Raw genomic sequence first — 25,014 nt, forward strand, 5'->3', positions numbered from 1 at the left:
GAGCTTAAAGCTATATCTTTCCAGAATTTTTCAAGGTTCAGACATGTCCAAAACATATGAATTAGTGTGGCCACTCCATTAGTGCATCTATCACAGTAAGGGGAAATAACTGCGTAGAAACAGAGTTTGTCTTTAGACATAGTAACTCTATGTACCACTTTGAATTGTAATAAAGAATGACGAGCACATAATGATGAAGAATTAATCAATTTTAAAATAATCTTCCAGCTCTCTTCAGATATGAAAATCTGTAAATCCTTTTCCCAATCTCCTTTAATTTTATCTAAAGAGGCCTTTTTCAGTCCTAACAGAAGACCATAAATGTAAGATATTGAACCGTTATCAAAGGATTTCAGATTAATAATTGTATCTATTATATTCTTATCTGGACTTGTAGGAGATGTATGTAATTGAGATCTTAAAAAAGTCTCTTAATCAGTAAGAATCGAAAACAGTTAAATTTCGTTGAAAGTTGAACAAAAGAAGAGAGATTCCCTCCATCAAACAAATCCTGAAATCGTTTAATACCCAATCTATCCCATTCTTTAAAAGATAAGTCAATTAAAGATGGTTTAAAAAAATTAGAAAATATGGGACTTGAGAGGGAGAATCTTAATAAACCAAAATGTTTTCTAAACTGTAACCAAATCCTCAATGTATGTTTAACATTGTCAGTTAATTTATTTAAAGATAAAGGAAGTGAGGATCCAATTAAGAAAATAATGGAAAATTTTATAACAGAGTTGACTTCCAAAGAAACCCATGTAGGGCAATTCTCATGGTTAATGTAATATATCTAGAAAGTAATATTTCGTATATTAACTGCCCAATAATATAACCTAAGATTGGGTAAGGCAAATCCTTCATTCTGTTTGGTTCTTTGAAGGTGAGCTTTACTTATACGAGGTTTTTATTCTTCCATATATAGGAAGAAAGAATTGAATCCAAAGAGTCAAAAAAGATTTAGGAATAAAAACAAGCACAGCTTGAAAAAGGTATATAAATTTAGGTATGATATTCATTTTAATAGAATTGATTCGGCCAATCAGTGATAAACAGAGAGGTGACCAATTAGAAAGTGTTTTTTTAACATCATTCAATAAACTTTAAAAATTTTCCTTAAATAAATCTTTATAATTCTTAGTAATTGTTACTCCTAAATACGAAAATAGTTTTCTTAAAATTTTAAAAGGAAGATTGTTTCAGTTGGTATTAAATTGTTTAAAGGAAATAGTTCACTCTTCTATAAATTTAATTTATATCCTGAGAACTGACTAAAGTTAGTCAGTAAACGGAACACAAATGGTAAGGAGGTTGTAACATTAGATATAAAAAGCAATAAATCATCAGCATAGAGCGACACTTTATGAGTAGTACCTCTCCTTAAAATACCAGTCATCACTTCAGACTCTCAAAAAGCAATTGCTAAGGGTTCTAATACAAAATCAAAAAGCAGAGGGCTCAAAGGGCAACCTTGTCTAGTTCCACGTTGGAGTTTAAAGGGTTTAGAATTCTGAAAATTAGTGAGAACCCAAGCAGAGGGTGATAGATAAAGTAATTTAATCCAATGAATGAAATTAGGTCCAAAATTAAATTTTTCTAAGGATGTAAATAGATAGTTCCATTCAACTCTGTCAAAACCCTTCTCCGCATCCAAAGATATCACACATTCCGATATTTTCTTAGATGGTGAGTACATAACATTTAACAAATGCCAGATATTAAAATGCAAATATCGATTTTTAATAAATCTTGTCTGATCATCCGAAACTATAGAAGATATAATATTTTCAAGGCTGTGAGCCAACACTTTAGATAAAATTTTAGTATCAAAATTGAGGTAAAGAGGTCTATACGGAGAACATTCAGTCGGATTCTTATTCTTTTTGAGAATGAGTGAAATGGAAGCTTCGTAAAAAGACTGCGGTAATCTTCCTACCTTAAAGGAATCTGTGAGGGTAGAACATAAGTGTATTATAAGTAAGGAGGAAAAAGCCTTACAAAACTCTCCAGAGAATCCATCGGGTCCTGGGGATATCCCAGAATGCAATTCTTGAATAGCCTGAGCAATTTTCTCCTGGGAAATGGGTTGATCCAATTGCCTACGATCATCTAAAGAAAGATTAGGAATATTTAATTGATCTAAAAAATTATTCATTGCAATATTATCATTAACAGAGTCAGAACTATACAATTTAGAATAAAATTCCCTAAAAGTGTCATTAATTTCAAGGTGGTCAATTGTCATGTCCCCATTAATTTTACGTATTTAATTTGCCGCTTGGCTATAAATGGCTTCAATTGTTTAGCCAGTAGCTTACCAGTTTTATCTCCGTGAATATAAAATTGACTACTATCTTTTAAAAGTTGGCTTTCAATTGGATATGTTAAAAGAAGATAATATTTAGTTTTAGTTTCAATACGTCTCTTGTATGTTTCAGGATCGGGTTGCTCATTTCTGATGAACATTGGCTAGTTCATTTCTCTCTTTGTTAGCTTTTTTAATGATGTTTGCAGTATAAGAAATAATTTGACCCCGGATGTATGCTTTAAAAGTATCCCACATAATAAGACTAGACATCTCTTCCAACGTATTTTCTTCAAAAAAAAGAGTAATTTGATTCTCCATAAATTTTAAGAAGTCCTCATCGGATAACAAAGTTAAATTAAATCACCAAAATCTACTCATAGGGATAGGACCAGGAAGATTTAAAGATAGAAGTACAGGAGAGTGGTCAGAAATAGCAATCTCTTTATATTCGATCGATCGAACTAATGGAATCATTTGACTATCAATTAAAAAAAAATCAATCCTGGTATAACAACGATGAACGTGAGAGAAAAAAGAATACGTCCTGTCCGTTGGTTGAAGAAAATGCCAAGAATCAACTATACCACATTTAGTTAGAGAGGATTGGATAAACAAAGCTGATTTATTAAGTGTGGCTGGTTTGATAGATGAGTGATCTAATACTGGATCTAACCAGCAGTTAAAATCTCCTCCCATCACAAGAGATTAAGTACACAAATCTAGCAAAAATGAAAATGGACGTTCAAACAATCCTGGATCGTCTATGTTGGGGGCATATACATTAGGAAAAACAATCAATATACTGTCTAAACTCCCTGATACAATAACAAATCGACCATTAGGGTCTGAAACAACTTTATACTGAACAAAGGAAACTGTATCATCTACAAAAATCGAAACTCCACGTGATTTCGCATTAAACGAAAAATGGAATTGCATATCCTTCCACCGAGTAAAAAAACATCATCTATCACAGCTGCGTATGTGCGTTTCTTGTAAGAAAATAATGGGTGCTTTTAATTTTTTAATATAAGCAAACACTTTGTTCCTTTTGATGGGGTGATTCAGCCCTTTCACATTCAAACTAAGTAAGAATATTTTGAACCATTTTAAATGCCAATCAACATGTAATTAAAAGATCTGGCCATAAGTTAATAAAACTAGAAAGCAAACTGTAAGGTAAGGTACTCAAACAAGCAATCATATAATCAGCCCAACACAGCTCCCAGAGAAAAATAGTCCCTACCCCTCCCCCACCCAAAGCGGGAAAGCTGACCAATAGGAAGTCAGCGAGCTAAGAACTAAGTTCCCACCCCAAAAAATCCTGTTGACAAAAACTCCGGTCCTACAAGGTCATTATGCCCCTACCAAGACATAACATAAAAAGGAAAATAACTCAGTATTCGAAAATATAAAAGGATCAGTTTGAACAAATTCAAAGAAAGCTCTATTAAAATAAAGCCTCAGAAAGGGATATAATAAAAAAGTATCAAAAAAAACAAAGGACAATATATGAACAGCCAAAATGTAAGCTTAATGAAACCTTATTTCAAATTCAGATTAACAGAAGAAAAAATTGATCAAGTAAGAAATATAACAGTTTTAGACTTCATCCGTCATAAAGTCTTTTGCTTCTTCAACCGACTTTATTTTTTTTTGCAATCCGTTCTTCAAAACAATACTCAGATGGGCGGGAAACTGAAGGGATCGTTTATATTCCTTATTAAAAAATTCCGACATAACTTCTTTATGCTTCACGCGATCAGCCATAACTTCAGGCGAATAGTCTTCCAGAAATCTAACCTTGTAACTTTGGAAATCGATCATTCCATGTCAACGGGTATGGCGAATTAAAAGGTCCTTAATACGAAATTCATGAAAGCTTAAAATGACTGATCTGGGTCTTGCCACCGACGACAATGGCTTCGAAGTTGGTGAGCGATATGCTTGATAAAGCATATATGAAGTGAATAAAGCAGGGAATAGCTGTTTCAGAAAATTTGCAAAAAACTTCGTAGCGTCAGCACCTTCAATTGGTTCTTCAAGACCCAGAATTCGCAAGTTATTTCTCCTGTTTCTATTTTTGAGACTGATGATCCTTTTCATCATTTTATCATTGGATAAAGATAACTCTTTGCAGAATTTAATTGTATCTTCAAGTGTCACCAGCTTCACAGTATTTTCCTGAATTCGGTTCTCGTGCTCAGATAAAGTTTGTTGAATTGTATCCAATTTGCCGTTAGGTCATTGAAACTCCTCAGAAAATTCTGATTTTTGCCGTTTAAGGAAGTCATTGATTGAATCCAAAGTGACTGGGGATTCATCTTCTGTTTCTTTTGCAGAAGCTTTTGTTCTTTTCCCAGCTATAGTAAAGCAGTATTAAAGTACTAAAATAAGGTTTCAAAAAAAAGACTGGTAGGAAACACTTAAGTAAACAGGGTAGGAGCAATCTGAAACCTTAGATTACCATCAGCTGCCAACAGGGCTCTGTGATCTAAAGTCTATCAATCTCTGCTTTAAACATACCCAATAACTTGACCTCCATAACTGCCATTGCCAATGACTTCCGGTAGGACAGTTGTACGTTCAGATGCAGTGGCTTTTACAGTGCCAACCAAAGGTGCTGTCTTTTTTAAACTTATATTTTATGATCACGAGATCCTGCTGGACATTAAGAACTTAAGGTACTGCAGGAGTACCCCATCAGTGTGTTGCTTGTTGGTGGGAAAACTCAAGGAGCTGGACTTGATGCCGATTGTGCACAAAGGCAGTGTGCAGTCTAACAGTAAGTGGTTGTCAGTCACTTCCTTGGATCCCAAGACCCTGTTAGATAGCCACGCAGGAGAGAGGCATCAGAGTCAAAGTGCTCCACTGGAGATGGTGTGACACAGCGTCCAAGCTGGAGTTGGTGCTGTTCCCCCAGTAGTCACTCAGTAGAAGTCGATCCATATTCTGTTCGGCTGTAGACTGCTGCAACATTCATGGACTCAGAGACTTGGATTTTATATTTTTTTTGTGTGACTGCATTTTACTGCTAGCGTATGTGGTCCATGTGCCCTGTGCTGTGTATGACTGGTGGTACTGTGTTTTACACCTTGGCCCACCTATGTGTGGCTTTATTCATGGATATCTACATATGATTGTATAATTACACTTGAACTTGAATCCCAGAGATTCACCATCCTCAGGCTAAAAAATTCCTCTTTATCTCTCTATGAAAGGAACATTCTTCTATTTGGAGGCTGTGTCCTCAGCTTCTTCTAAACTCCAGAGACATCAAAATGCTCATGGGTACCATGGAGTCACGATAGGCAAGTGAGAAGAGTAAGAGGGCAGAGTGAGGAATAGGAGCAAAGGGAAGGGGGAGGCTACCCAGACAGAAAATGAGGTGATATTCCTCCATCCTGAGAGTGGTCTAGATGTAAGTATCTACCACTTAGAAACAATGATCAGAGAGGAACACAGAGAATCAATATTTACTGACAAATAAACTTTACTGTCTCAACTAAAGAGTATCTGGGTTCACAAACTACCTGTATGCACACCTACTAGAATCCCTGAGCCTCCATGAACAGTCAATGAAGAGAAAATTTATTAACCTGAAAAGGAGCCTATGGCGGCCCTGGTGTTCCTTGTGGTCCTGGTCTCCACGTGTCCCTGGGGTCTTCCTCATCTGCAATGGTTGTTCTCTGGTTGCTGAAGATTAGTCACTGTTACGTATTTGGAGCTCCTGACTCTTATATTGTTCCTCATCAGTTGAACTGATGGATCTCCATCCTATTGGCTCAAGGTCACCTGACCTCCCTGGATCACTTCTTACTGGCTCTAGTCCAGTGCTACAACCAACATTGTTCTATGGTTTCTGCCCCCCACCCAAGCCCATGCCCATGCCCATTTTCCTTTCAAATCTGGCTAGTTTAAACCAATCAAAAATAGGTGAACCCAACAAGATTACAGATTACTTCTCTGGTCATTCTGCCTCTTTACATAATAAATAACTACTGGTCAGAGAATTATCACTAGCTGAAACTCCTTGTGTCTACATTCAATATTCGAATATACCAGAGCAAAAATCAGTTCAGAGTTCACAAAATGGGGGAAACAAAATCAATACTCCCCCTGTCCTTGATTCATCCGTATCCACTGGTTTGCAGACTGTAGTTCTTTCAGGCCAACAGCATCATCATGGCAGAAGAGGAGGCCATGGAATTAAAATGGTTGGCCACCGGGAAATACCGCTGTGGATGCATGGTGCTTGACAAGTGGCCCTTCAATTTATGACGGGTCTCACCACTGTAGAAGAGCCTGCATCAGGAGCACCAGGCGCAATAGACGGCCCCAACAGAGTCACAGGTGAAGTGTTGCCTCACTTGGAAGGACTGTTTGGGCCCTGAATGGAGGTGAGGGAGAAGGGGAATGGGCAGGTGTAGCACTTTGACTGCACCTGTCGAGCATTTTCACAGCAGACAGGTTCCCTTAAATTTATTTGATCCATTTCTGATATATCCCTCCCCTTTCTCAATCTCTGGAGACAAAATGTCAGCTGACATCTTTTATAAACCTACCGATTCATGGCTATCTTGATGATACTTATTCCCACCCTCTTATAAAAATGCTATTCCGACATGTCAGTCCACTGTCTACTGTCACGATGAGGCCACACACAGGTTGGAGGAGTAACACCTTTTCTTCTGTCTGGGTTGCCTCTAATGTGATGGCAAGAACATCGATTTCTCAAACTTCTGGCAATCCCCTCCTCCACCCCACCTCACCATTCCCCATCCCCATTTCCCGCTCCTTATCTGCCTATCACCTCCTTTTGGTTCTCCTCCCCCTTTTCTTTCTTCCAAGGCCTTCTGTTCTTTTTCTCTTTCTCCAGCCCTGTATCTCTTTCACCAATTTCCAACTCTTTACTTCACCCCTCCCCCTCTCAGTTTCACCGATCACCTTGTGTTTCTTCCTCCCCTCCCCCACCTTCTTACTCTTACTCATCTTTTTCTCCAGTCCTGCTCAAGGGTCTCAGCCCCAACCGTCGACTGTACTCTTTTCCATAGATGCTGCCTGGCCTGCTGAGTTCCTCCAGCATTTTGTGTGTGTTGCTTGGATTTCCAGCATCTGCAGATTTTCTCCTGTCTGTGATTCCCTTTTCTCAGTTCCTTTGTCTCTGCCGCCTGTCCCAGGATGAGGCTTTCCTTTCCAGGACATCAGAGATGTCTTCCTTCTTCAAAACCTTTCCCTTCCTCCGCTATTGATGCTATTTTCACTCACATCTCCTTGATTTTCCCAGACATCCACACTCAATCCATCTTTTGCTGCTTTAACAGGGATAGAGTTCCTACTACCCCATGAACCTCTGCATTCAACACATCATTCTGCACAACTTCTGTCATCTTCAAAGCTATCCTACCACCCACTCTCCGCTTTCTGCAGGAATCACTCCCTACTTGATCCCCTTATCCATTCATCCCTCCCCACTAATCACCCTCGTGGCACTTGTCCTTGCATGTAGCCAAAGTGCAACACCTGCCATTCACCTCTTCCCTCACCCCCATGTAGGGCCCCAGACAGTCCTTCCAGGTGAGGCAACACTTCACCTGCGAATCTGTTGGGGTCATCTATCGTATCTGGTGCTCCTGATGTGGCGTTCTCTACATTGTAAACTGGGAGAATGCTTTGTTGAGCACATATTGCTGCAAAGACAACACATTTCCTGATAAATGCCAATGATATTGAACCTGATTCTGATATGTTGGAGTGTCACCTCCTGTTTTGGCACTCAGGGTAGAGGAGCAACACCTCATATTCTGTCTGGGTTGCCTCCAACCTGATGGCAATAACAAGGATTGTGCCTTCTGATTCTGAAAAAGATTTCCCCTCCCCTCCCCCATCTCCTATTCCCCACTCTAGTCTCTTAGCTCTTCTCACCTGCCTATGACCTCTCCCTGGTGCCCCTAATTCTTCCCTTTTTCCTATAGTCCACTCTCCTCTCCTTACTGTCCAGCCCGTTACCTTCTCCACACACCTGGCTTCACCTATCACTTTCTAGCTAGTCTTCCTTCCCCTCCAGTCCCCCCCCCCCACTTTTTATTCTGGTGCCTTCCCTCTTCCTTTACATTCCTGAAGAAGGGTCTCAGCCCGAAATGTCAACATCTATGAGATCACTTTCATAGATGCTGCCTGACCTGCTGAATCCCTCCAGCATTTTCGTGCTAAGACCATAAGATGTAGGAGCAGAAGTAGGCCATTCGGTCCATCGAGTCTGCTCTGCCATTCAGTCATGGGCTGAACCAATTCTTCCAGTCATCCCACACCCCTGCCTTTATTGGAAAATGTAAACGCATATATTATATTTTCTATGTATTACAGTATTTACTCAACAGTATTTCAGTATTTACTCAAATGCATGCATTGTATTTTCTATATTTACTATGTAACCACTGCTAGCTGAATAGAGGTATTCACTATGTAGCCATGACTTTTGACCTAATCACTATTAATTCATGAAGAGAACTAGAATGAAACCAAGTAGAAAGATAACGGTGGCGAGTAAGGTGATGAAATATGTGGCAGCAAGACTAATTAAGAAATAACTGTGGTTAGGGATGAGAGGACACCTGGTCTAAAATGTAAACTAGGACATAATTAAGTTGGGGAGTAAAACAATTGTGGAAAGTCGAGAGCGGATATATTTATGATATGTAATCACAGGCCGACTGGATATGATAATGTAGCTAAGATAGGAAATTGCTATAAAAAATGCTGTATACAAGCCTCGATGGGCAGTCAGCAACTACCTTTCTGATTGTCTCAGCTTTGATTTGCAAATTAAAGTTTAAAACTTCTTGAAGGATTTTCTGCGTCTCCTTGTCGTTTGTGAGAAACGAGAAACCACGACAAAATTGGCGTCACGAACAGGATCGGATAGAGACCCACGAGGAAGGGAACGCCAGATTGGGACGCTTCCTGGTCCCTCGGGGACCCTCACGGGGCTAACAGAATTAAGGGTGCACCCAAAGTAAAAAGGTGAGCGCTTTTTGCGATAATTCGGACTAAGAATTCTGTTGGTTTTGGGGGGTCTTGGGGACTCAGAAGTGTGAAGCAACTGCCGAAGGGTCTCTCCGATCCAAAGCATCTGGCAGAATTGGGGATAAAAGGAGGCTCGGAGGATTAATCAAGAGCACGGCAGTGGGGGTAAGTACGAATAAAGTAATAATAAGTTAAGTAAGAAAATTCCACGTGCTGTTGATAAGTCCCTGTGGATACCGCTTCGCACGAAACGAAGGGCTGAACAGGCAGGGAAGGAGAATTAAAAATCCTTGTGAATACCGCCTTAAGAAGTATAAGCGACTGCCTATGCGAGGCGTAAAAGGAAAAGGTTCTGTGGAAACCGCCCTAAGTATTGGTCTGCACGGGCAGAACATAGTAAGAGATAAAGATAGTTTAATAGATAATTCAGACGCTGGTGAGATAAACAATAAGGGTAGGCATAGAAATAGAGTTAGAGAAATAATATTGTTAAATAGGCAAGTCGTGAGATTCTAAAAATACCATAATAGAAAAAGGGAAAAAGAGAACAACATGACAGAGAAACAGCAGTAGAAATATTGAGCAGAAAATTCCCGGTGTGTCAAGGTAAGATCGTGGAAATTTCAGAAAAATGGGAAAAAAGAACTAAAGAACTGGTCACGAAATGGCCAAGAGAAGGAACATTTGATGTAAGCTTACGTGAGGAAATGGAAGCGCTAATTAAAAATCACAAACCCAAAGATAAATCTAAGAAAAGAGAAGGAAAACGGGAACAAGAAATGGAAGTGTTAAAACTCTTAGAATGGAGGGAGAAAGGTTAAGAAAGACGGGAAGTATATTAATAGTAAGTAAAAAAGACACTGAGAAACGAAACGAGCAGTCTGATAAAGAGAAGGAGAAGCATAACAGGGAGCCGGCTTCGGCTCTATACCCAGACCTGAAAGACGTAGAAAAACCTCCTCCCTATTATGAGAAAGCAGTGTCCGATGATAACAGGAAGAGTGGATCTAAATGGAGAAATTAAAGTCTGGGATACCGAGGAGGAAAGAAAGAATCACGAAAAGGAGCAGGAGGAACTACGGAAGGTAATAGAAGAAGACAGGGCAAAGATAGAACAGGACAGAAGGGAAATAGTAGAAGAGATCAAAGGGTTACAGGAATTAAAAGCCAAAAAGGATGAAGAGAAATCTTTGTTATATGGGCATGGAACTGAACAGGCCAGAGCAGAAGGAGACTTGTCGGGAGAGCAAGAGCTAAGTAGCGAAGGAGAGGGTATGAGAGAATGTAGGCAGAGGATAGGAGACAGGAGCCTTGAAGGGGAAAAGGAGAGAGTGAAAAGGCAGATATTAGAAACAGAGGGAGAGATTAGGGAATTACAGCGGGGACGGAATTTCCAACGAGAGTTTGAGGATTTCACATGGGCCAAAGCAAATGCTAGCTCAAGGCAGAAAGAAAGAACTCCACGAGGAGGCCAAGGGAGAAAGGAAACCCCGGAAAGAATCATGGGGCAGCCCGTGAAAACGTGCTCAGAAACAGATGGGGAGTCAGGCGAGGAGGAGAGTCAGGAGATGTGGGAAAGGAAAGGGAGAATGATGCCGTTGTTAGTAAAAGGATTGGGACAAGTACAGTATATTCCTTGGGGATCCCAGGACCTGGAAGGGCTGAAAAACACCCTGTCCAGCCTACATGAGGGTGCAGGGAAGTGGATTAGGGCCTTTGAGGAAGAAACCGTGGGACGAATGTTGGCTATGGGAGATTTAAAGGCACTGCTGATAAGGCTGATGGGAACCTCCAAACTACAAGAGTTGATGGAAGCGGCTGGCATACAGAATGCGGACAGCACACTGATTGACGGCGCCAGATTTGACACAGTGAGGCAGAGGGTATGGGGGGCCCTCAGGGAGCTCTATCCACCCAAAATGGACCCGTTTATGACCTGGATGTTCCGAAATACTGTGTTGGATGCGATGCCTTCCCAAGTTAAGTCTAAACTTGAGGAAGTGGTTGGACTGATGTCAATGACCCCACAGGAATTCAGGGACCACGTAGACCATGCGGTCGAAAAATATCGAAAAGACAAACGAAAGTTGACTGAGCAGCAAGAAGAAGTGCAAAGAAAGCTGATACAAATGCAGCTTGAAGAACTTAAAAAGAAGGAAAAAGAAAAAGGCAAGAAGATGCTGCCAGCAATGACTGATTTAAGCGCAGCCGTTGAAATGAATGAAATGCCATTATATGGAGGGACCGGTCACGCTGTAAGACAGAGCCCAGAAAACCCCATGCCAATAATAAACATCTTTGGGGGTGCTTTTCCACAAATGCCCTATCAGAGACAGGATAAATTTAAACAGCAGCCCAGACAGGACTGGAAATCCCAAGGAAGTGGGCAGAGAGGTTATGGGCAGGAAGGACCAGTAAGGAAACAGGGGGGAAGAGAGATACAGAGACTGTGCTGGGGATGTAACCAGCCAGGACACATAAGGGACTGCCCACTTAGGCCATGGGCCGTCACAAAACAGCGGGAACCAATGAGAGGGGAACCACAGTCTAGCCAAGGACCAGACCCCGCAGGGCTGAATGGACCCGTGAACCCCTATGCAAGCCATTAGGGGTGCCCAGAGAACCCAGGTGGGAAGGGACACTACCCAGTGATAACAAGGAAGGCAGAGGAGGAACCCATTGTTCAGGTTGTGTTAGAAGGGCAGCTGACACCAATGATGATAGATACTGGAGCCACGTATACTTGCGTACAGCCGCAGTCTGCCCTTCACCTTCCCATTTCAGGAAAATTTATTAAGACTGTAGGGTTCTCGGGAAAAACAAAGTTGACACAATGTACAGCTCCAGTGAGATTAAGGATGGGCAGCAAAGGAATAGTTTTGCCGATATTAGTGTCCAAAGGAACTCCGGTGAATTTGCTAAGCAGAGATGCCCTATTAAAACTAGAATTAAAATTAGAATGTACCAGAAGTGGGTTGAGTGTGGAAAGAGTAAATGCTCAATTACTAGTGCGGGAAGTCAAGAAAGCTAATGTCTTTTGGATAGGAGACATAGAAGATCAGATCTGGGAAACCTGGAAAAAATGGAAAAAGGGCGTGCAGGCTATATTGCCCCAGGCTGTAGCGCCCAAATCCAAGTTACATTGCACAGTGATTTTTGATGAAACTCAGAACAAAGTGCTAGAGGAGAGATGGCACAAGGAGGCAGGCAACCGGCAGCACCTAAGAGGAGAAGCTATAATAATTGGGAGACCAAGGGGGGCCAAGCAGAACTCAGAAGGCCTATGAACCACGGAAGATGGCCTACTGGTAGCTCCCACCCCTTTAATGACTATCCTGATTTCAGAAGCACGTGGGATGGATCATTGTGCAAGGGGGGAAGTAATACGGAAAATAAAAAAGGATGGATTTTGGTTGCATTTACAGGCTTCAGTAGACCATGTATTGTCACAGTGCGAGGTATGCGTGCAGAATAATGTTCGGGAAGGAATTACAACCCCAATAGGTCATATACCCGTACCTGAAGGACCATTTAAACACCTAGTGATTGACTATGTAGACATGATAAAAACAGTAAGAGGGAAAAGATACATGTTGGTGGTAATCGACAGATTCAGCAGATGGGTAGAGGCAGTACCCTCGAAAGATCAAGGGGCATGAACAGTAGTGAAATTCCTGACAAACAAAGTGATCCCAAGGTTTGGGATACCGACAGAAATTAGCTCAGACAATGGTTCAGCTTTCATCCAAAAAGTGGTCAAGTTAATACTGCAAGCACTGAGAATAAAGCAGAGATTTGGATGTGTGTATCACCCTCAGTCGCAGGGTATGGTGGAAAGAATTAACGGGACCTTAAAAGCCAAACTAACCAAAATCTGTGCAGATACTAAACTCAACTGGGTCGATGCACTACCGTTAACATTAATGAGTTACTGCATGCAGACTAATCGGATGATGTGTCTAACACCGCATGAAATGCTAACCTGAAGGCCCATGCCAGTGCCCCAGTGGAGAGGACCATATAAGGGCCTAGTTTAGAACAATTGGAATTGGAATTAAAACAATACATGCGGCAATTAACTATGATACATAAGTCTATTTATGCACAGGAAAAACAGAAAGAGCCAGAGATCGATCAAGGGGAAGGACCAATCAAGCCAGGCGATCAGGTCTACGTGCGAGCATTTCGAAGAAAGTGGAACGAACCCAGAAGGGAAGGGCCCTTTACAGTAACCAAAGCATCACCCACCGCAGTTCAAGTGGAAGGACGCTCCACCTGGTATCATCTCAATCACTGCACTAGAGCAATCCCGCAGGTACAGTCAGGTGTGCCACCCGAGGTAAGTGGTGAAGAGGAACAAACAGTAGGGGGCAGGCAAGAGCAACAAGAAGCTGACACTGAACCGCAGGAACTTGACCAAGTAATAAGGGAAATTTTTGGTTCTGAGGACAGGCCCGAAGACCCTAAGGATGGGGTTATGGATGGTAGTGCTCTTTCAGATAATGGGGACAACTTGGGGGCGAACAGTCCCGCCCCCCGGGATGATACACTTAGATACTCTTGTGCAGATTTGGAGACCATTAATTTGGCAGATGTGGCATGGGACTGTTAGGATCCCACAAAACCTGAGAGAAAGGAGTAAGAGGAGCACAATGGTTACCTGCGTACCATGATACCAGAACATGTGGTACCAATGGGCAAATTATACAGCAGGGATGAAGAGACAGAATTGTTATCTATGCTCAAGGGCAAGTCCAGTGCAATACGTAGCCCCCATGTCTTATAACTCCTCCACCTGCACGCAATGGCGAAAGGAGTGGAGGGGGCAGTGTGCGCGGCAGTGTCCAAGTGTAGTCAAGACCTGCAGTATGGGAATTTGTAGCGGGATGGATTCTTGTTATCAGAAATGTATTGACAACACACCAATGTGCCCTTATTGGTGTATGTTATACCAGGCTTCCTCGCAGTTTGATCAAAACAAGCTTGCCTCTAACTGTAATTATAGCAGACCGTGGGCTATAAATAAAAGAAGCCAGACACCCACTTTGGGAAAGCTTAAAATGCAGGAACATTTGAGTTATGAATGTTTCACACGGACGGGTGACCTCTCGGTTGGGCACTTCAGCGGCAACTGTGTTAAGATTTGGGATGTAACCCCAGGCCGAAGATACCAGACAGGTACCCCTCTGCCCGAGGATGCACTGAACTCCCAGACCATCCTGTTAGCAGATACCTGGTGGCTGTGTGGACAGGAGGGGGGTCTGAGATCCATGCTTCCCCTTAATTGGGCGGGTACATGTACCCGTGTTATGCTGATTCAAGAAGTTGTAGTATCCCCTGAAATACAGTTTGACACCTCGAGGTAACAAACACTAAAACGGAGGAAGAGAAAATATGAGCCTGACCTGACGATTCTGATCGACAGTATAGGACAGCCGAGGGGTATACCTAACGAGTTTTAGGGCATGAAATGAGATTGCTGCGGGTTGGGAAGCACTTATACCTGTAATAGGGATTAGCAAAAATGTTGAATGGATAAATTATATATATTATAATCAACAGAGGTTCATTAACTACACCGATGATGCACTAGAGGCTTTGGGACAGCAGCTAAATGCAACCAGTAGAGTGGCGTGGCAAAATAGACAAGTACTAGACTGGCTATTGGCAGAAAAAGGAGGAGTTTGTGTAATGTTTGGGGAACAGTGCTGTACTTTTATACCGAACACTAGTCCAGAGGGATCGTTTACCAGAGCAATGAATAAACTGAAAAATCTAAGAAAGGAAGTTAAACAAAATGCAGGGTTTGGACACCAGTTCTTTGACTGGTTAAACAGTAAACTAACAGTAACCATGGGTATTGTATTGCTAAGCTGTGCGGTCATTCTGTGCTGTTTTCTTCCATGCCTCAAGTCGCTTGTAGTGCGTGTTGCAATGAAACGGTTTCCAATGCTCCTGAAAATTGTTGGGTCGAGCCCTACGGAGAAGGAGGCACTGATGATCTATTCGTACAGTCTACAAGACACGCAAGACGAACAGGAGAGAGATGAAATATGTGGGGATTAGGCTGAGAAGGCTCCTGAGTCTTTTTCTCTGTCTCAGATACGAAGGGATGGGTTTTTGGCTCAGCGGCCTAGGGAGGTAGGGAGAGAACACTTTGAGTCCTAAGCACAGGAAACTATAGTTTAACCCAAATTTGGGAGTAAATGCGTGGCTTTATTTGAGCTTTTGTGCATAGACTCTGAGTCCTCTCTCTCTCTGTATGAGACCCTGTGGGTCTCAAAGGGAGGATTATATTGGAAAATGTAAACGCATACATTATATTTTCTATGTATTATATTTTCTATGTATTACAGTATTTACTCAACAGTATTTCAGTATTTACTCAAATGCATGCATTGTATTTTCTATATTTACTATGTAACCACTGCTAGCTGAATAGAGGGTATTCACTATGTAGCCATGACTTTTGACCTAATCACTATTAATTCATGAAGAGAACTAGAATGAAACCAAGTAGAAAGATAACGGTGGTGAGTAAGGTGATGAAATATGTGGCAGCAAGACTAATTAAGAAATAACTGTGGTTAGGGATGAGAGGACACCTGGTCTAAAATGTAAACTAGGACATAATTAAGTTGGGGAGTAAATCAATAGTGGAAAGTTGAGAGCGGATATATTTATGATATGTAATCACAGGGCGACTGGATATGATAATGTAGCTAAGATAGGAAATTGCTATAAAAAATGCTGTATACGAGCCTCGATGGGCAGTCAGCAACTACCTTTCTGATTGTCTCAGCTTTGATTTGCAAATTAAAGTTTAAAACTTCTTGAAGGATTTTCTGCGTCTCCTTGTCATTTGTGAGAAACGAGAAACCACGACACCTTCACCCTATACCCTTTGATGCCCTGGCTAATCAAGAACCTATCTATCTCTGCCTTAAATGCACCCAATGACTTGGCCTCCACAGCTGGTTGTGGCAACAAATTCCACCGATTTACCACCCTCTCACATGGCCAAGTGGTTAAGGCGTTCGTCTAGTGATTTGAAGGTCACTAGTTCGAACCTCAGCTGTGGCAACGCGTTTGTGTCCTTGAGCAAGTCACTTAATCACACATTACTCTAGTCTGTGCGAGGAGTGGCACCCCACACAGACTTCCAGTCTGCGCCTTGTAAGGCATGAAAATGCCCGACGCAGGCCTCTCATGGTCTGAGTCGACGTTCTCCTCCCCCTCACTAAAGTAATTTCTCTGCACCTCTGTTCAATCTCTTCAATCCTGAAGTCATGTCCTCTTATCCTGGACTCCCCTACCTATAACTTTGCCATATCTAATCTGTTCAGGCATTTTAACATTAGGAATGTTTCTATGAGATCCCCCTTCATTATCCTGAACTCCAGGGAATACAGACGTTCCTCATATTGCAACCCTTTCATTCCTGAAATCATTCTGGTGTTGCTTCTCTCTTAGTTCCTGCAAGGATGATTGTTTTGCTTTTAGCTTTTTGCAACACGGTTCATTAGGACAAACATGATCTTAAATTAACATAGCGCATACGTAAGATTGACTACAGAGCTCCGTCTTGCCGTTTCCACTCTAATATCTCACCCTGGCCAGCATCGACGCTGCCCGCTCCATTCGCCAAGCCGTCGCCCGCTGGGTGGCGCTTTCGACTAGCCAGAGAGCAGGGCTTCTCCTCCTCCTGAGACGTCGCCGCCTGCGGTGGGAGGCTGGAGACAACTGTGCGCTGAGTTAGGGAATTTTTTTCTCTCTCCCTTCCACCCCGCCTCCGCGGCATGTGAACGCGCATGCGCGTGGCCACCCGCCTGACCCATCCGTCTGTAGCTGTGCGGTGGCGGTGAACGTGTGCGGATTTCTTTTGGAGGGTGGGGGGTGCGCTTGTAAACAGAAAGGGAGGGGCCGGGTGAGGAGGGGGAGGGGAGGGGAGGGGAGGGGAGGGGAGGGGAGGGGGCGAGACGAGGAAGAGGAAGAGGAAGAGGAGTCGAGCCGGTACAGAGAGAATGGCTAACGAGCCGGTGATCCTCAACGTCTACGACATGGTGAGTGAAGCAGCGGCCGAAGGTACCCTCCGTCTTCACCACCTTCCCCCATAACTTACTCAAGTAGCTGCGATCTGTTGCTAACACTCCCAACTTTCCACATTACTGTTTGCATTCATTTAAGGCGCAACCGGCTTTAATTTCATTTACTTTCCATCACTCCTAAATTTATTCAATTTAACAAAGAAACAGTGAAATAGGTCTCAAACAGAAACCCTATTCAATTGAGACCAGAATATCTATATCTTGTAAATTTCAAGATATCCGATAAATGGAGGAATTTGTTGTCCACTTTGGATTTGTATATTTTATCTCTGGATTTTTATTTGTATATTTTATTTTAGTTGGAAGTAGAATTTGTTTTTTCCTCAGTCGTGTTTTTGTGGAGAGTGCTTTCTCGTTTTGTTAATCGGGACTACTTTGAGTAATAATATTTACATTTTCAAGGAGTTTGTATGCTTGTGAGTCGAACAAAAATACGGATGTTGGAAATCTGAAATGAAAACAAAATTCGGGAAGCAGATCAAACAGCATTTGTCGAAAGAGAAACTTGAATTTATGTTGCAGGTTAGACAGCTTTGAGAGATACTGTTTTTATTTTGTTGGTTGAGATGTGGTATAGCATAAAATGGCCTAAGATTTGGTTTAAAGTATTTCTCAAAGTTAAACTGAAAGTTTTTAAACTCTGCCTAAAACTTAATGACAACTTGTTGATTAAAATCTTTCATAAGATTATTTAGACCAAAAGACATAGGAGCAGAATTAGGCCATTTGGCGCGTCATCTGCACCACCTGCCATTCAATCATGGCTGATCCTTTTTCCCCCTCCTCAGCCTCACTTCCTGGCCTTCTCCTTGTAACCGTTGATGCCGTGTCCATTCAAGAACCTATCAAGCTCTGCCTTAAATACATCCAATGACCTGGTCTCCACAGCTGCCCGTAGGAATTAATTCCACAAATTCACCATCCTCTGGCTAAAGGAATTTCTCCACATCGCTGTTTTAAATGGACGTCCCTCTATCCTGAGGCTGTGTCCTCTTGTCCTAGACTCCCCCACCATGGGAAACATTGTTTCCACATCTACTCTGTCTAGGCCTTTCAAACGTTTGAAAGGTTTCAATGAGATACCCCTCATTCTTCTAAATTCCAGCTGGTACAGACCCAGAGCTATCAAACATTCCTTGTATGATAACCCTTTTATTCCCAGAATCATCCTTGTGAATCTCCAATGAACCCTCTCCAATGCCAGCACATCTTTTCTTAGATGACAAGCCCAAAACTGTTCACAATACTCAAGGTGAGGTCTCACTAGTGCCTTATAAAGCCTCATCATCACATCCCTGCTCTTGTATTCAAGACCTCTTGAAATGAATGCTAACATTGCATTTGCCTTCCTCACCACTGACTCAACCTGCAAGTTAACTTTTAGAGTGTTCTGCACAAGGACTCCCAAGTCCCCTTGCATCTCAGATTTTTGGATTTTCTTTTAGAAAATAGTCGGCACTTTTATTTTTTTCTACCAAAGTGCATGACTATGCATTTTACAATATTGTATTTCATTTGCCACTCTCCTGCCTGTTCTCCTAATCTACGCCCTTCTGCAGTCTACCTGTTTCCTCAACACTATCTGCCCCACCACTGTAAATTTAAAATATGTCAGACCAAATAGCCACAGCACAAAAGATCGTTACTTATCTTTTGGCCCGTTTATTTCTTTGAGCTCAGCCGGCGAGTGAACTTGGTCCCGACATCAGGGGAGAAGCGTTCTTATCCTTCCGGTGGTTCAGCAAGTTCACTGTTCACCTTTGAGAACTGTTATAATTTATAAGATCACTGATACAAAAGAACAATCAGTTTGATAACCATTCCAGCCAAGTCAATGGACTATTGATACAAAAGAACGCAAACACGAGGAAATCTGCAGATGCTGGAAATGCAAGCAACATACACACAATGCTGATGGAATGCAGCAGGCCAGGCAGCATCTATAGGAAGAGGTACAGTCGACGTTTTGGGCCGAGACCCTTCGTCAGGACGAACTGAAAGAAGAGATAGTAAGAGATTTGAAAGTGAGGGGGGAGGGGGAGATCCGAAATGATAGGAGAAGACCGGAGGGGGAGGGATGGAGCTAAGAGCTGGAAAGTTGATTGGCAAAAGGGATACAAGGCTGGAGAAGGGAGAGGATCATGGGATGGGAGGCCTAGGGAGAAAGAAAGGGGGAGGGGAGCACCAGAGGAAGATATTGTGAGAGGGACAGAGGGAGAAAAAAGAGAGAGAAAGAAAGGAGGAAAAATAATAATAAATAAGGGATGGGGTAAGAAGGGGAGGAGGGGCATTAACGGAGGTTAGAGAAGTCAATGTTCATGCCATCAGACGGAACATAAGGTGTTGTTCCTCCAACCTGAGTGAGGCTTCATGTTGACAGTAGAGGACACCATGGATGGACATATCAGAGTGGGAATGGGACGTGGAATTAAAATGTGTGGCCACTGAGAGATCCTGCTTTCTGTGGCGGACAGAGTGTAGGTGTTCAGCGAAACGGTCTCCCAGTCTGTCTTCCTCCTTTCTTAAAGAGTAGAGTTATATTTGCAATGTTCCAGTCCTTGGGTTCCTTGCCAAAGTCCAATGATTTTATAAAGATCATTACCTATGCCTCCACAGTCTCTATTGCTACCTCCTTCAGAACTCAAGGTGCAGTTCGTCTGGTCCAGGTGACTTAGGTCCTTCAGCTTTTTTGAGCACCTTCTCTCTTGTAATAGTAACTGCACTCACATCTCTTCCCTCACACCCTTCCACATCTGGCACACTGCTTGTGTCTTCCACAGTGAAGATTGATACAAAATGCTCATTATTTCATCTGCCATCTCCTTGGCTCCTGTTATTATTTCTTCGACCTCATGTTCCGGCAATCTTCGATCCATTCTCATCTCTTTTATTTTTTCACATACTTGAAAAAGCTTTTAATACCCACTTTGATATTGTTTGTAAGCTTGCTTTCATATTTAATCTTTTCTCTCCTAATGATTCTTTTAGTTGCTCTCTGTAGGGTTTTAAAGCTTACCAATCTTCTGTCTTCCCACTATTTTTTGCTTTGTTGTATGCCTTCTGTTTTGCTTTTACATTAGCTTTGACTTCCCTTGTCAGCCACTGTTGTTCTGTTTTGCCATTTGAGTATTTCTTTGTTTTTGGAATACATCTATTCTGCAGTATCCTCATTTTTCCCAGAAACTCATACTATTGCTGTTCTGCTGTCATCTCCTTCCAACTTACTTTGGCTAACTCCTCTCATACCACTGTAATTTCCTTTACTTCACTGAAATACTGCTCCGTCACATTTCAAGTTGAACTTAATCATATTGGATCATTGCCTCCTTGGGGTTCCTTAAGCTCCCTAATCACCATCTTGTAGGCATTCAACAAACTCACTCTCTTGAGATCCATTGCCAACCTAATTTTCCCAATCGACCTGTATGTTGAAATCTTCCATGACTGCTATAACATTGCCCTTTTGACAAGCCTTTTCTATTTCATGTAATCCTGTTGTCAACATCCCAGCTACATTTGGGAGGCCTGCCATTAGGTTGTTTCTTAATTCAACCCACAAGGATTCGACATCTTCCGATCCTATGTCACATCATTCTACTAATTTGATGCCACTCTTTACCAGCAGAGCCACATCACCCCCTCTGCCTTCCTTCCTATAACTCCAATACAACGTGTAACCTTGGACATTCAGCTCCCAACTACAACCATCCTTCTGCCATGGTTCAGTGATGGCCACATCATACCTGACAATCTGTAAAAGTGCAACAAGATCATCCACCTTATTTCTTATACTCCGAACATTGAGGTATAACACTTTGAGTACTGTATTTGCTGCCCTTTTTGATTCTGCATCTCTAGTGCACTGGTATTCATTCTGCTGGCTGCAATTTTGTCCTATCATCTGCCTGCCCTTCCTGACAGCCTGACTGCATGCTATCTCTACTTTTTTACCATCCGTCCTATCCTGCGTCCCTTCACTGTCGTTCCCACCCACCTGGAAAATCAGTTTAAACTCTCCCCAGATGCTCTAACAAACCTGTTCGCAAGAATATTGGTTCCCCTTGAGTTCAGGTGCAACCCGTCAGAAGAAATCCCAATGATCCAAGAACCTGAAGTCTTGTCCCCTGCACCAGCTTCTCAGCCACACATTAATTTGTTAAATCATCCTTTTTCTACCCTCACTAGCATGTGGCATGGGTAGCAATCCGGAAATTACTACTCAGGATGTCCTACTTTTCAGTGTCTACCTAGCTCTCTAAATTCTCTTTTCAGGACCTCTTTGCTTTTCCTTCCTATGGTACCAATATGTGCCAGGACATCTAGCTGTTCTCCCTCCCTCTCCAAACAGTTTTGGACACGATCCGAGGCATCCCTTACCCTGGCTCCTGGGAGCAACATAGCATTCAGGTGTCCTGTCATGTCCACAGAATCTCCTGTCTGTTCCCCTGACTATTCAGTCCCCTATCACTACTGCTCCCCTCTTCTCCCTCTTTTCCTTCTGCACCACGGATCCATGATCAGTGACAGTAACCTGGTCTCCATGGCATTCCCCTGGGAGGACATCCCCCACAATAGTATCCAAAGCGGTATACTTTGCTGCCACAAGAAAGCTACTCACCTTACCTCAACTCTGAACTGTTTCTACATGAGTATATCTATTCATTTTCAAGAGCTCAACAACTCATGTTCTCAGTATTATTTATTTGCTTTTATTTGTACAATTTGTGGTCTTTTGCACATTGGAGTTGTTGGTCAGTCTTTCTGTGTAGTTTTATTAAATTCTATTGTAGTAGAGTAGTGTAGTTCTGATGAAGCGGTTTCCAAAGTGGCAAACTAAATTAATTTAAATTTATATTAGAGAAGCTCATTCATACTATCCAACTTTAACCATGTTTATTAACTTTGACATTTCTGTGGAGTTTAAAAGTCACTTTTTAAAATAACTCAAAATATTATGCATTTATTTAATTTTGTGGAATTTATAAGTGATTTATTTTGCAACAGTGTCACATAAATAAGGCACTAACTGTAACCGTTATCTCTGTAAAGCTCAAGGAGAAGGATTCATCAAGACCATTGTTTGTTGTCTTACCTCCTTCTGAATGCTATACTTAATTTTACTTATTTTGCGACCAAGTTCACCTGTATTTGTGACATTTTTGATGGAGGTTTATCTGCAAATCTTGTTTGTCCCCATTTCACAAGGTTTTATGTTCAAGTAGATATACAAGGAGAAAATAAGTTGGGTTTTATAGCAGCTTATATACATCGAGACAGCACAGCACAGCTCCAATGACCTGGGCTCAATCCCCTGCAGAGTTTGCACATTCTTCCTGTGACTATGTGAATTTCCCCTGGGTGCTCTGGTTTCTTTTCACTTCCCAAAAGTATGCAGGTTAGTAGGTTAATTGGCCTTTATAAGTTCCCTCCTAGTTTGTAGCTGAGTGTTAGAATCTGTGAAGTTTGTTGATGGAATGTGGCGAAATAAGGTGGGTTAAGAGGTTCCATGATGCTGGAAATCCAGAACAACACACAGAAAGTGCTGGAGGAACTCAGTGGGTCAGGCAGCATCTATGGAAATCAATAAATAGCTGTTGTTCCAGGCTGAGACCCTTCATCAGAACTACACTATTCTACTACAATAGAATTTAATAAAACTACACAGATACTGACCAACAATTCCAATGTGCAAAAGAAGACAAATGGTACAAACAAAAACAAATAAAAAATACTGAGAACAGAGTTGTAAAGTTCTTGAAAATGAGTCTGTAGGTTATGGAATCAGTTCAGAGTCGAGGTGAGTGGAATTATCTATGTTGCTTTCTTGTGGTAGTGCTTAATGGTGGGGAGGGCTTAGCCTGTATTGGACTAGGTGGTATCTGCCACTTTCTGTAGATTTTTCTGTTCCTGGGTGTCTTCATACCAAGCCGTGATGAGGTTACTCTCCCACTGTAATCTACAGTTTGACAGAGTTTTAGATGACTGTTCCAAAGCTTCACATATTTCTGAGAAAGTAGAGGTGCTTTTTGCGCTTTCTTTGCGATGTTCGTTACAACCCAGTGCATAAATGTCTTGTATCTGGAAGGAAATCATTAGGTTCCTTAACTCTCCTTGGTAGTTAAAACAATGTGTATGGGTACTAAAGAGTTTGTGTGATAAAATCACATGTAAATTAAAACTGAATGCATTCCATTAAGGTTAATGCAGAAGTTAGAGCATGCGAAACTGGAACAGGAGTCATGAAGCTGGCTCTGCCATTTAGCAAGACCATGGTTAATCTGCTCTTGGTCTTCACTACCTTTCCCTTCCACCTCTTTATCCTCTACTTGAGTTGTTTAACAGTCTTGTCAGGTTCCGCCTCCACTACTCTTTGGGATAGAAAATTCTAAAGACTTCTCATCTTGAGTGAAGAAGTTCTCCTTGTCTACTTTGTCAATTCCCCTCAGAATCATATGTTTTAACACATTCATCAGTGAATATTGTATACTTCACTGAGGCCGAACCTACAATTTTTTCCTTCACTGTGACCCCAGATATAACATAACAATATAAGAAGGATTGATCCATCTGGCCTGTCGAGCCTGCTCCGCCATTCAATAAGATCATGGCTGATCTGGCCTTGGACTCATCTCTACCTCCCTGCCTTTTCCTCAAAAGCCTTAATTCCCTTATTATGCAAAAATTGATCCAACCTTATCTTAAATATATTTACTGAGGTAGCCTCCACTGCTTCATTGGGCAGAGAATTCCATAGATTCACTACTCTCTGAGAAAAGTAGTTCCTCCTCATCTCCGTCCTAAATCTACTCCCCTGAATCTTGAGGCTATGTCCCCTAGTTCTAGTTTTACCTACCCCTGGAAACAATTTTTCTGCTTCTTCTGTTATCTGTCCCTTTCATAATTTTATATGCTTCCATAAGATCTCCTCTCATTCTTCTGAATTCCATCGAGTACAGTCCCAGGCGAGTCAATCTCTCATCATAGTCTAATCCCATCATCTCTGAAATCAACCTGGTGAACCTCCTCTGCACCACCTCCAAAGCCAGTATATCCTTCTTCAAGTAAGGAAACCAGAACTGCACACAGTACTCCAGGTATGGCCTCACCCTGTACAGTTGCAGCATAATCTCCCTGTTCTTCAATTCAATCCCTCGAGCAATGAAGGCCAACATTCCATTTGCCTTCTTGATAGCCTGTTGCACCTGCAAACCAACCTTCTGTGATTCATGCACAAGCACTCCCAAGTCCCTCTGCACAGCAGCATGGTGCAATTTTTTACCCTTTAAATAATCTGCACTTTCATTTTTCCTTCCAATGTGGATGATCTTGTGTTTACCAACATTGTACTCCATCTGCCAGACCCTTGCCCACTAACTTAACCTATTTATATCTCTCTGCAGACTCTCCATATCTTCTGCACAATTTGCTTATTCACTCAATTTAGTATCATCAGCAAACTTAGCTACACTGCACTCAGTCCCCTATTCCCAATTGTTAATGTATTTTGTGAGCAATTGCGGGCCCAGCACTGACCCCTGCAGCACACCGCTCACCACTGATTGCCAACCA

General features: G+C 41.9%; 1 protein-coding gene across 1 annotated transcript in view; it reads left to right on the forward strand.

Annotated features, from left to right (window-relative positions):
• Positions 1–17,304: 17,304 nt before the first annotated feature.
• Positions 17,305–25,014, forward strand: part of LOC134350860 (deubiquitinase DESI2) — a 170,354-nt gene continuing 162,644 nt past the window's right edge. The window contains exon 1 of the mRNA XM_063056633.1: positions 17,305–17,400. Coding sequence (XP_062912703.1) covers positions 17,362–17,400 — 39 coding nt within the window. The 5' untranslated portion in view covers positions 17,305–17,361. The remainder of the gene's footprint in view (positions 17,401–25,014) is intronic.

The sequence above is a fragment of the Mobula hypostoma genome, chromosome 8 (genome assembly GCF_963921235.1).
Source record: "Mobula hypostoma chromosome 8, sMobHyp1.1, whole genome shotgun sequence".
In the NCBI taxonomy this organism is placed as follows: Eukaryota; Metazoa; Chordata; class Chondrichthyes; order Myliobatiformes; family Myliobatidae; genus Mobula; species Mobula hypostoma.